Consider the following 12491-nt stretch of genomic DNA (forward strand, 5'->3'; position numbering starts at 1 on the left):
CTTCAGAAGAGCAGTCAATGCTCTTAACTGCAGAGCCATCTCTCCAGTCCCTCAGCGCGTGTTGGTTTTTTTTTTTTTTAAAAAAAAAAAAAAAGACAGGGTCTAGGAAGTTCTGGAATTCTCTATGTAGACCAGGCTATCCAGGAACTAACAGAGATCCACCTGCCTCCAGAGTACTGGGATTAAAAACATGTGCCACCAAGTATGACTCCAGTGATATTTCTGATAAACTGACTCAATCTAAAAGCAGCAAAGTAAGTTTCCCATGGCTTTTGGCTTTTGATTTTTTTTTTCTTTTTGTTAAAGATTTACTTATTTCATTTATATGAGTACACTGTAGCTGTCTTCTGACACACCAGAAGAGGGCATAAGATCTTATTATAGATGGTTGTGAGACACCATGAGGCTGCTGGGAATTGAACTCAGGACCTCTGGAAGAGCAAGCAACAAGTGCTTTTAACCTCTGAGCTATCTTCTCCAGCCCTGCTTTGGATTTCTTACAATGAAAAATGGGCAACTCAGACCCCAAGTTCAGATTGTAGGAGTGGACAATGAAAGAAAAACTATAAACAGACTTTTTATAGTTCTGTAGGTTCAACATGTACATTTATCCTTTTAATTTTATTTAAAAAGAAATAAGTTAGAGATTCATAAATAACAATCAAAATCTGAACTTTGATTATATATAACCAAATGTGAATTTCCAGACCCCTAGTTTTTGCTTTGGTTAAGAACATTACTTTAATGTTTCATTTCCTTTGTGTATGTATTAAGTTACAAGACAGCTATAATGTTGTAAAATTGATTTACAAGTGGTATAAAACAGGTTTAGAAGGCAAGCAGTTCAGAACAAAGAAGCACATACACACAGAACCTTCTTGCCCTCCATAGAAGCTAACCAAAAATCACAATCTACTAGCTGGTAAGTTATCCATAGGCTAAAATCAAATTCCTTCACATTCTAAACACCCTTTCAGAGCTGAGTGGCAACTTAACTAAGGACAAAATTAAGGCCCTATTGGGAACCTAGAATTTTCTAGGATTTTTCAGTCCCCTAACTCCTATTTAGTTAAGAGAAAAAACAACTTTTAAGAGAAAATGCTAATGTAGCTATCTTGTCCAGAAAGAACTTCAGAAAAATCCTGAATACTTCTAATGACAGTAAGCAGTACATAAATAAACCTAAAATTTCATTAACAATAGACTGCCCAGTTGACTCAATGCTACAAAATTATCTCTCACAAGCCAAAAGTTAGGGTGTTTACCTACAATGAGGGTGGAGAGTTATTTGAACAGGAAAAATAGAAAATCTGAAGACACAGGATACCAAAAAATTCCCTTTAACAAACTATAAAAAGATATGGAAAATATTCAGAAGGCCTCATCTATGTGATAATAGAGTGCTCAATTTAAGATCCTTCTTTCTGTATATTTCACCTTACACCAAGCACTAGTTTTCTAATTTCCCTACACCTGTGATAATGGAGTCCAGCCAACTTGAAGAAAGGAACTGATTTGACCAAGGAAAATCAAAATACTTTTCAAAGAACACGTTATCAATTAGGACATATATACTCATAACAATTTATCCATTTTCTTAAAACAGACAGGAATACAGACCTTTGAGATCTGGTCTATTTCGTATACCCACTGATACAAAGAAGCAGTCCATATCAACATGCATCACACAGCTCTGATGTCTGGGTGAGCTCAACACTGACATAGTGCCTAGAAGGAAAAAGATAACATTCAAACCCAAGCTAATTCTTATTAAAAACAGGTCTAGTTCATTTTCAAAATCATATTGAAGATGAATGATATCTTAGTATAGAATATATTATGGACTGTGTACCACCCCAGTAAACAAATATTCACTTTCTTTAGTTTTCTGATAGAATTTTAAATCAATTCTAATAATACTATATCATTTCCTATTCTACTTTCTAAAAGTCTTCTCTTAAAATTATGACTTTATTTAGATAATTTTAAAATATATGTTTATAACAATTTTGCTGTCTGTAGTTTCACATGCTGAGTTCCATGGAGCTAAGTCATCTTTGATAAGCTCCATTCCCCACACCCTACAAACATTTCATGAAACAACAACAATGGCTACTACCATTCAATGCACCTGGGTAGGTACAAGGCACAAGAGGTTTATGGGGTTAATTTTGATTAATTCTCATAGCACTACCACTCCTACCTTTTACAGACTAGTAAGTCCTACAGCCAGTGAGTTCCCAGTTTGAATTCTAAGCTCTTAGACGTTCATGCTACTATTCTCATTAGACATGCTTCAAAAGGCAGTCCACAGAACAAAAATCTATACACAATGGAAACTTTTCTTATACCATTACATGTTACTAGTTCTGGAGCATGTTTATTACATTTATGCAGATGAAGGTAAGTATTATCACATTAGGACAATAAATGACTTAGAATAACCATAGATGTGTTTATAAGGGTTATTATAATCCAACTATTAGGACAATATTACCTTATAATAACATCGTTACTATTACTTCTCCTGGTACTCAAAATTGAATAGTACAGGGCCTAAATCTAAGAATCTAAAATCTAGGAACTTTATAACCTTGTAAGGAGTTCTGATCTCAGAGAATATTCTTGCCTACCAGCTTTATAAGTTAAAAAAAAAAAACAAAAACAAAAACCTTACTCTCAACAATTGAGCCACTTCATGAATTAACTGTGAGATAACTGTCTAGTCTCACTAGGTACAAGACACTGACCCTTTCTCCATGTTATCTTTAAGCAGACATACGCTGGATATCACTGATTCCTGCCATTCCTCTTGCAGAGAGGAAATAGGCAAGAAAGGCAAATACCCATGCATGTTCCTGTTGCAGAAAGTGGCAGAGCAAGGATTCAGATTCAGGCTACACTATCTAAATCAAACCCTTGCCATTTTCTATGAAAATTTTAATAATCACAATCTTTCTTCTGCAGTGCAAATTATCAAACTCAGGACTTTGCACATGTAAGGCAAACAAAGATCACAATTCTACTGTTTCAAAGTGTTATGAAACAGAAGGTAAACAACCTAAAATAGTATTAAATATTTAAGGGGTACAGAATGTATAAATAAAATACCTATCAAACACTTTCTTACAAAATAAAAATTTATGAATTTACTCCCATTCATGAACCTAATTCATTATAGTATTTTAAAGCTTTCAAAATTAAGTGACTTTCAGGTTAAAAAAAAAGATATAACATAATCTAAATGCCTCCCTTTTCACTGTTATAAAGATTACTTTCACATAATCTTGGAACTGTCTTTTGCCACACAGCCACAAAAGAAAGCCAAACCCTTTGTCAAAAACAACCAAAACTTCAAACTGGATCTGAACTAGAATCTAGTTTAAGTAACAACTGTCACACAACAGCTTCCTGTTGGATTTAGATGACAAGTATTAAGCACATACATAAACAATCTGTATAGATATAAAAACAATCCAAGTTTACCACTGTAAGTGCAACAGTTATATGTCATTGTTTAATTTTTAATGAAGCAAGCGTCTAGAAATTCACAATTACCCTTACCAATCAACTTCATTCTCACAGGAGATTAGACATGGAATATAAAATGTTATATTTATACAGTTCAAAACCAACAATGTATAAAAGTCTCCATGAGGAAGGAATGCTTGGAGTCCCAGTTCTGACAGTGTTGAAATGACCCAACATTTTAAGTTACCACAATTAAATCTAAAATAAAAAATAGTAATGAAGTTTTCAGGTATACTTACTGTAACTTATATAACCTGATATTCCTGAAGGTTTTCTATATTAAGAAGTTTGTAATAATTAGAATAATAACAAAATCAGAACAAAATTAAATAGAACTGTTTTGAAGAAAACAATTTTAGTATCTACCTGTGTCAGTTACAACAAGAGAAGACCTGCCTGTTTTCACTTTTTTTAACTTTTCCCTTCCCGGAAAGATACCACTACTTTGTCTCTGTAGGGTATTGACAAACTCAGTCAATTCACACTTCCATGTTGAGATGTGATGCAGTCTTGAACGCGAATAGAAATCTGAAATGAAGTTGCAGTCCAATGGTTTGGATGGCACTGAAGGCGCTACTTTACTAAGAGTCAGAACAGAAGTGCTTTTTGTGCTTGAAGGCCCCTGAACAGTGGAGTGGTGAGCACCATTGATTTTAGTGTTACTGTGCAAAGATGGTGAAAGAGAATTAGTTCTGTGTGGACTCTGCAAAGCATCTGCACTTCTGGTGCTGTGCTGCAAGTGCTGCGCTGTGCAGTCTCTGAAGTCGGTGTTGCTCTTCTCTGCCCTCTTCTCCTCCTGGGCAGAGTCTAAAGAGAGCCTGCTAGCAACACTGTTGCCCACAGGCACCAAGCAATCTTGTGTCTTTAAGGCACCATTTGAACTATGGGTGTGTCCATTAAAAATGACAGCGGTATCTCTGGGATGCATTACTCCATTCTGTTTCCTTCCTGAAAATGTATGTTCCAGGTCCTCAAAACTAAAATCATCATTTGCACCGTCTTCATTCCAGCTGCTCAGTCCATTTGCTTTCACTTCACTTTCTGTCTCAATCTTCTTAATTATGTGATTTCTAAAGTATAAGAAGAATCTAAGTTAATGTATATGATTTGAAAGCTTAAAAAAAATTCCTTGTGACTTACTGTTTCCCTCTTAAAATACTAACAGCTAAACCATAAACATTTTATTTTTGTTTCAACAAAGGATAAGCCTTGTCTAAACTAAAGAAACATTGATATTTTCTTTCTTTTCTTTTCAATAATAAAAAAAAGTCTAAGATGCCTACTCTTTAAATGGCCTTCTACCGACATTTATTACTGAGATTACAGGCACGCACAGGCATGCCCACTGGTATTCTGAAACTTTCTCTAGAAAAACTATCACCTCTAACTTCCAAAGCACAGGAGTTGTCATTTATTTACTATCTGTTTTTCATAAAATGATCAAATAAGTTTTCCCTCTGTCCCTGTTATAGTTTTACTGTACTTTTTATGTAAGTCATTCTCTAACACATTAAACCCAATACCACAACACATGGGACTGAAGTTGCTAGTTAGCTCCAGTCAACATGAGAGCTAGTGAGACTGTATTCAATCACAAACCAGCTGGCTTACTGCTATTCCAGATGGTATAATGTAAGAATCAAGTATGCAGTATTAACTCAGTACAATTTTTTTTACAAGAAAATAACACTTGAACAAATAAACCAGAAATGTGGATTTAGATGCCACAGACATCCAATGGCAATCTAGATCATATGGTCACAGGCTTACAAATGCAGGCAGGATCTATGACAAATATTATACTAAATTCACATCCTGGTTACATGTTTTGTTTTGTTTTTTAAGCAACATTAATAAGGACAAAATTAATTTGTCTTCATAAAGACATGTAAGTAACAATATCCAAAACTGGATTACTCCAGTAATTCATTCTTTCAAGTATCTGTCTATAGTATTAATCCAATTACTCTTACAACTCCAGTCTGAGGGTCAGACTACCAGATGTTGTTAAGGTCCTCACCCCAGTGCCAACTTGACTTTTTGGTAATGGTCTGACTATATAGAAAAACCATACAGGATAGATGCAAAAACAAACAAACAAAAAAATCCCCAGCCATTTCTACTTGGCTTAGGCCCTGGCTGAATCTTTCATTCACTATGACAACCAATTCTGAGTACATCCAACTCTCATAAAAGGACAGTGAAAGAAGAACACAAATTGGAATTAATTAAAAGAAAGCCTATTTAGTCCCAAATCAGAGGAAGCCTGCCTGCCTGTTAGGATAAAGGAAAGAGCAGGAAGTGAAGATCCATTTAGACATCTTTAAGGTGCAAGTTATACTAGTTCTCACCAAACACCCAGAAGTCAACAAAGTGATGTTAGTATATAAAAAAATCAGGCAGGCACAGGACTTAAAACTCAGCACTCAGAAACAGAGGCAGGCAGATCTCTGTGAGTTCAAGGCCAGCCTGGTCTACAAAGTGAGTTACAGGACAGCCAGGGCTATACAGAGAAACCCTGTCTCAAAAACAAAACAAAACTCTGACAATTAGCTTTCTGGTGTCACTGGATTATGATGGCTCTTTATATGACCAATAGTAGCACAACCAACAAAAATGCATGTACTGCTGGCAAGAAAACATATAGTTAATAATACATGCTGATTCTATACTGGTACCTCAGATAGACAAATGCACATTTTGAAAAGAGCTATGTAAAATATATACTAAAACACACATTTAAGCAAGTAACAATATTTTTATTTGTATTAAGAAGTCAGATCTCAAAGGTAAATTCTTCCTAAAACTAGCAACGGAAATAATATTGAGAAAAATCTATTTTCTACTTGCATCAGTCTAAGAGAAAAAAAGGCGTATTTTGTGCTTTTCCTGTTATTAGTGATTATTAGTGGTAGTATGTTGAAGATTAGTAGTTTGAAATATATTAAAGAATTTCATGTGGACTTCTGGGTGAGTAAGGCAAGTAACAGGTGACAAGAAGAAAAAACTACAGAGGCAGTGATGTTGAGTCCTCCAGGTGAGATTCCTCATCTCCTGGGGAAAACCCAACTCCCACAGTAAGCAACTTATTAAAAAAGGACAAGGACAGTGACAGTGACCACTTGATCCACAAGTTAAGGCAACAGGCTACTCTGAAAGAGAAGCCAATGCACTCAAAATTACTGCAATTAGAACTTAAATCCAACATATTTTAAAAAAATATACATTAATAACGTCTAGAGTGACTCCATAACTCTAACTGAGAATCAACAACTAATATATTTACAGACTTAATATTACAAATATTTAATTTTTCAAAAGCAACCTGCAAACATAAGCAATTTAATTATTTTTCTATGCATGGAGCATAAGGAAAGTACCTTTCAGTTTTTAAGAAAGTAACATACTTCAGAAAGCTGCTTACCAGAAAATACTTTTCATGAAAATCCACAAGAAAGAATTTAGTATAACTAGAAAAACTTGTTTATACTGTGCTTCTCTAACTTTATTACAAAATGGGTTAATATATAGGGCCATAGCCCTATATATCATTTAAAATGTTTATGAAAGTTGAATGCCCAGCTTTTAAAATATTTGCTTCTATCTTCAGTAGAACAGGGACCATACTCACTACTAAAACCATTTTTATTGGCTTTCTAATGTACCCACACTTACACCCTGTTGTTGAGCTGTCTGGCTGTACTGCTTGGACCTGGCCCAGGACCCTCAGGCTTGCACACAGGATTGAAGCTGAGACTCTTCTGTGCAGTGGACGGCTTGGTGTAGAGCTGATAGGGAGCAGGGGACAAGAGTCTCCCAGCTTTGATGCTGAAACAGAAAGGCAACACCAAATCAGTTTCAGACTAGGTGAGAGTGAGCTTCAAGAAAATCCAAAGTTAACAGGCCATCTGTTTCCTAGTGTATTCCTTCTCATTTGTTTTAGTGGTCTTAATATACTATTAAATGCATTACAAGAAAAAACTAAAATTGAAGAATATAGGACAAAATAAAGAATATGTATTAAAATTATTAAATTACTTTTGTGTGTATCAGAGTTGTAAGAGACAAGAGATTTTTGGTATGATCTCTAGCGGGCTGAAATATATTTAACCCCAAGTGTTTGGTACAGCTCAAACACTGTGACAAAAATGTAGGTGAACTCTAGCACTCCAATCCTGAGTGATACTGGCACACTCTGTTCATACAACAGAACTGAAACAAATTCAATTTGTTTCTTGAAGCAGCAAGAGTCCCATGAGGCTGAAGGCTGGCCCTGAACTCTCCTGCCTCTACCTTCCAAGTGTTGGAATTACAGGCATATGTCACCCTATTTGTCTTCATTAAGATATCTTAAATTAATCTCTGCTTGTTAATAAGTTATGAGTTATATTAGCTACCATCTATCTTTAAAAATGTAAGTTCACGGGGGCTGGTGAGATGGCTCAGTGGGTAAGAGCACCCGACTGCTCTTCCGAAGGTCTGGAGTTCAAATCCCAGCAACCACATAGTGGCTCACAACCAGCCATAACAAGATCTGATGCCCTCTTCTGGAGTGTCTGGAGACAGCTACAGTGTACTTACATATAATAAATAAATAAATCTTAAAAAAAAAAAAAAATGTAAGTTCACTTTCAATTTTCAGATAATTGGCTAATAATATTTAGGCCAATAACCAAATTTAAAAAACAGGTGGAACTTAAGTATAAGGAAATTTATGTCTGTCTTTACCTTCCTTCCTCCCTCCCTCCCTCCCTCTTTTCCTTCATATCACATTTGAAGGGGAGGGAGGAAAAGAGGGAGGCAGAGAGGAAGGGAGGGAAGAATAGAGACAGACTGACTGACTCAGTGGAAGTCAGGGGACAGCTCATGGAAGCCATATGCTGACCTTCCACCATGTTGTCCTGGGGAAACAAGCTCAGGTTGGCAGGCTTGGCGGCCATTGCTATAGCTTAGTTTATTTATTTATTTATTTTTCACTAAGTCTCTGATTTATAAACAAACAAACAAACAAAAAAACCCTAAAACTTTCTCTGTAAAACTATTCAGTAAAATAATAAAAACCTTGATAAACTTTTGTCTCATAAATTAAAAAGTCAACATTTTTTAAATTTTCTTCTACCTTCTGCATAGCTTTAAAGAAACAAGCTGTGGGGAACGATTGAACTGTCTTATAGACAACTACTTTTTAAACTTGAGTCAACAATCATAACACCCTTATAAGTAATTGTATAGCCATTGTCCTTTGTGAAATTATACTGGAAGATATTTAATAATCCTACTGAATGTACCTAACACTACATCCAAATGCTGAAACTACTAAGTCACAACAGTAAAGAACATAAGCTAGAAAAAAAAAAAAAATCAAGAACATAAGCTAGAAAGGTTTAATTTTCATTTACCCAAATGGATTATTAAGGCATATCAAAATTGTAAGTTACATTATAATACCAGAACTAAAGATCCTCAAGTTAGACATTTGTTACTTTATATTCTTTGTCACATCTATTTCCACCTAACTACCTAACATGGATGTGCCTTACAGTCCCACTATGACAGCTCACCTGCTCCCTGCACTCTCAAGCAGAGATACTTAACACTTACAGTAACTCTCCATCCTTCTCATCATGATGACAAAGGAGGGACAGCACAAAAATCACACCTGTGTAAACCTCTTGCACATTTTAAGTAAAACCAAGAGGCGAAGAACAAATAAAATCTGTAGTCTTGTTCTTGTCTACCTTAATGACCTCAATGACAGCAGGCAGAGTGACACAAATCAACACCGAGCACCCAATCGCATGAAGGGAATTTCTCAACTGAAGTTCCCTCTTCCCAAATAACTAACTTGTGAAAACTTAAAAACTGACCAACATACATACATTATAAAAAAAGATGCAATTCACTCTATATAAAGCTTACTGTTCTGTGTCTCCCAACAGAAGGAAATTCCATGAGGCAGTACAAGGCTTCGGTGAGTGAGGTTTCCCAAGAACAAACACCCCCACCAAGCACTGAGCACACAAATACTTGTCAAGTACTACTGACTACTTCTTGCTGCTTGTCTGTATTATCTCCTCTGCTTTCTGGCAGCTGAAGTGGCAACACTATTAGCCATATTTCTGCATTTGAAATGGCTTCCAAAGCATACCATGTGTTCAGACTCAGTCAGCAGACACATGCTATTTGAAGTAAGGCCAGTTTTGTAAAAATAAAAACACTGGAGTTTTTAAAGAACTTACTGATTAAACTTACCTTTCCACAATCCATTCTGGTCGTATTACTTTTTCCCCCTTTAATTCTTTAATTTTGGCATTAGGAAGATTTGTAGCAATAATGTGTGTTGTTTTGGATCTAGAATAATACACATGGTATTGACCTCCATGCAACATCATTAGATTTCTCAATTCCTCAGCAGAAGGATCTGTAAAAATCAGTATTGAAACATTAACAGTTTAATATACAAGGCAGCAGAATGTTAGGTTGTAATAATCCCTTAACTAGGACCATTTAAATAGAACAACACTAGTTCACATTCTTCTTGGCTATGTTGCCATGAAACAAAGCTAGGAGACAGTAACAGTGTGATAAAGCTATCCTGCCTTGACACATTATTTTCTCCTGGCTGCAAGAGACCAAGACAAAGCCATCTACTGCTAAATGACATCTAGTAGAGCAAGCAAGGACCTCAAACAAGAGCCAAATCCAAATAAGGCAAATGCTTACAACTTTTGATCAGAGCACCTTCCCAGCTGCTGCATCGTCTGCTGTGAAGCTGAGCTGACCACAGACACTGCTGACAACTGAGGGCCTCAGCAAGGCTGGTAGCCCTGTGTCCTCTGACCTCACTCGTCCCTAGCCACAACTTCCAAGCCAGCATACAAATATTCTCATATTCGTTCATATTCTCTCTCTCTCTCCCCTCTCCCCTCTCTCCCCTCTCTCTCTCTTCTCTCTCTTCTCTCTCTTCTCTCTCTTCTCTCTCTTCTCTCTCTTCTCTCTCTTCTCTCTCTTCTCTNAGATGGATCTCTGTGAGTTTGCAGCCGCCTAGTCTACAAAGTGAGTGCCAAGTTATCCAGGGCTACACAGAGAAGCCCTGCTTTCTTTTCTTTTCTTTTCTTTTTTTTTTTTTCTTTTTCTTTTTGACTTTATTGGATATTTTCTTTATTTACATTTCAAATCTTATCCCCTTTCCTCGTTTCCACTCCAAAACCCCCCTCCGCATATGCCATCTTCCCCACCCCCTGCTCCCCAACCCACACACTTCTGCTTCCTGGCCCATGGCATTCCCCTGTACTGGGGCATATGATCTTCACAAGACCAAGGGGGCCTCTCCTCCCATTGAAGGCCAACTAGGCCATCCTCTGCTACATATGCAGCTAGAGACAGAAGCTCTGGAGGGTACTGGTTAGTTCATATTGTTGTTCCACCTATAGGGTTGCAGACCCTTTCAGCTCCTTGGGTACTTTCTCTAGCTCCTCCATTGGGGGAGCTGTGTTCCATCCAATAGCTGACTGTGAACATCCACTTCTGTATTTGCCAGGCCATAGATGCTTCCTCTCTCTCTCTCTCTCTCTCTCTCTCTCTCTCTCTCTCTCTCTCTCTCTCTCTCGGTTTATTCTGAGACAAGGTTTCTCTGTGTAGCCCTGGCTATCGTTGAACTCATTGAGATCTACTTGCCTCTGCCTTCTGAGTGCTGGAATTAAAGGCATGCGACGCCACTGCCCAGCCTTAAAAATAATTTGAAAGTTATCAATTAACTAACACCAAAGGCAAAAACTACACCTACGCAAAAATATTAGACTAAGAAATATCATTTAAGCCGGGTGTGGTGGCGCACACCTTTAATCCCAGCACTCGGGAGGCAGAGGCAGGTGGATTTCTGAGTTCGAGGCCAGCCTGGTCTACGGAGTGAGTTCCAGGACAGTCAGGGCTAAACAGAGAAACCCTGTCTCGAGAAAAAAAAAAAAAGAAATATCAATTAAAATGTTTATTTCTTATTATGTGTGTGTACATGATGTATATGAGCGCACGTTATATAGAACTAGTCTCTGTGCCTACCATAATGCTGAGTTAAGCTGTAACTATAGAAGGTCCCCCTAGCTGAGCCTGTTGGCTGCTGATGTTAGTTCACAGGAGTCCAGGAGAGTCATTGGATGCTCCTCTGAGCATCCAGACATGCTTCTCAGCCAGTTACGTATAAATTCTGCCCCAAGTATAAATGGCCTCCGAGTTAGAGTACATAGGTTGGAAAGGCTAAGGGAAGGAAGGGACTCCCTCTACACAGCCATGCAAGTCATTATCCACACTGTATGTAGCGCTTCCAGTTTGGCTCCTGTAAGGTTACCCACATTTCTGCCTGAAACCCTTTACACACTGCTGTACAAGGAAGCCTAATAAAATTCATTCATTCTTTAGGGCAGTGGTTCTCAACCTGTGGGCTACAAACTCAATGGGTGGGGGAGGGTTAAATGATTCTTTCACAGGGGTCACCTTTGACAATCAGAAAACACAGATATTTACATTATGATTCAGAACAGCAGCAAAATGACAGTTATGAAGTGCAACAAAAATAATTTTATGGTTGGGGCCACCACATCATAAGGACCTGTTAAAGGGCTAGGGCATTAAGAGGGTTGAGAACCACTGACTTAGGGGAAAACTTTGGTGTATCATGGTACCTTCTGAGGGGGAAACAGACTATACCTAATATGTCTCCCACCCACTGAGAGAAATTCTTCCAATAGCAAACATGCCATAGCATTTTATTTTTGAAGGTTAATAGGACAACTTCGTGAAGCTGGTTCTCTTTCCACTTTTTTGTAGGTAGTGGTTTGAACTGTGGTCACCAGATTTGGGAGGTAAGCATCTTTACCCTGTGAGCCATCTCACTGGTCCCAAGCAATACGACCTTTTCAATTTTGTTTCATACTCTGATTAACTATAGAAAACATCTTAAATAC

The 12491-nt window shown here is 37.3% G+C and overlaps 1 protein-coding gene across 4 annotated transcripts in view; it reads right to left on the bottom strand.

Annotated features, from left to right (window-relative positions):
• Rev1 (REV1 DNA directed polymerase) overlaps positions 1-12491 on the bottom strand; it is a 75171-nt gene that overhangs the window by 32994 nt on the left and 29686 nt on the right. For 3 of the 4 annotated variants that reach the window (XM_021199202.1, XM_029539221.1, XM_021199203.2), the window contains 4 exons: positions 9784-9952; positions 7207-7359; positions 3898-4601; positions 1621-1728 (listed from right to left, as the gene is read on the bottom strand). In XM_021199202.1, coding sequence (XP_021054861.1) covers positions 1621-1728; positions 3898-4601; positions 7207-7359; positions 9784-9952 — 1134 coding nt within the window. Of the gene's footprint in view, positions 1-1620; positions 1729-3897; positions 4602-7206; positions 7360-9783; positions 9953-12491 lie in introns of those variants that run through there. The other variant, XM_021199204.1, reaches the window with a different exon arrangement.

Source organism: Mus pahari, chromosome 5 (assembly GCF_900095145.1).
Source record: "Mus pahari chromosome 5, PAHARI_EIJ_v1.1, whole genome shotgun sequence".
Taxonomy (NCBI): domain Eukaryota; kingdom Metazoa; phylum Chordata; class Mammalia; order Rodentia; family Muridae; genus Mus; species Mus pahari.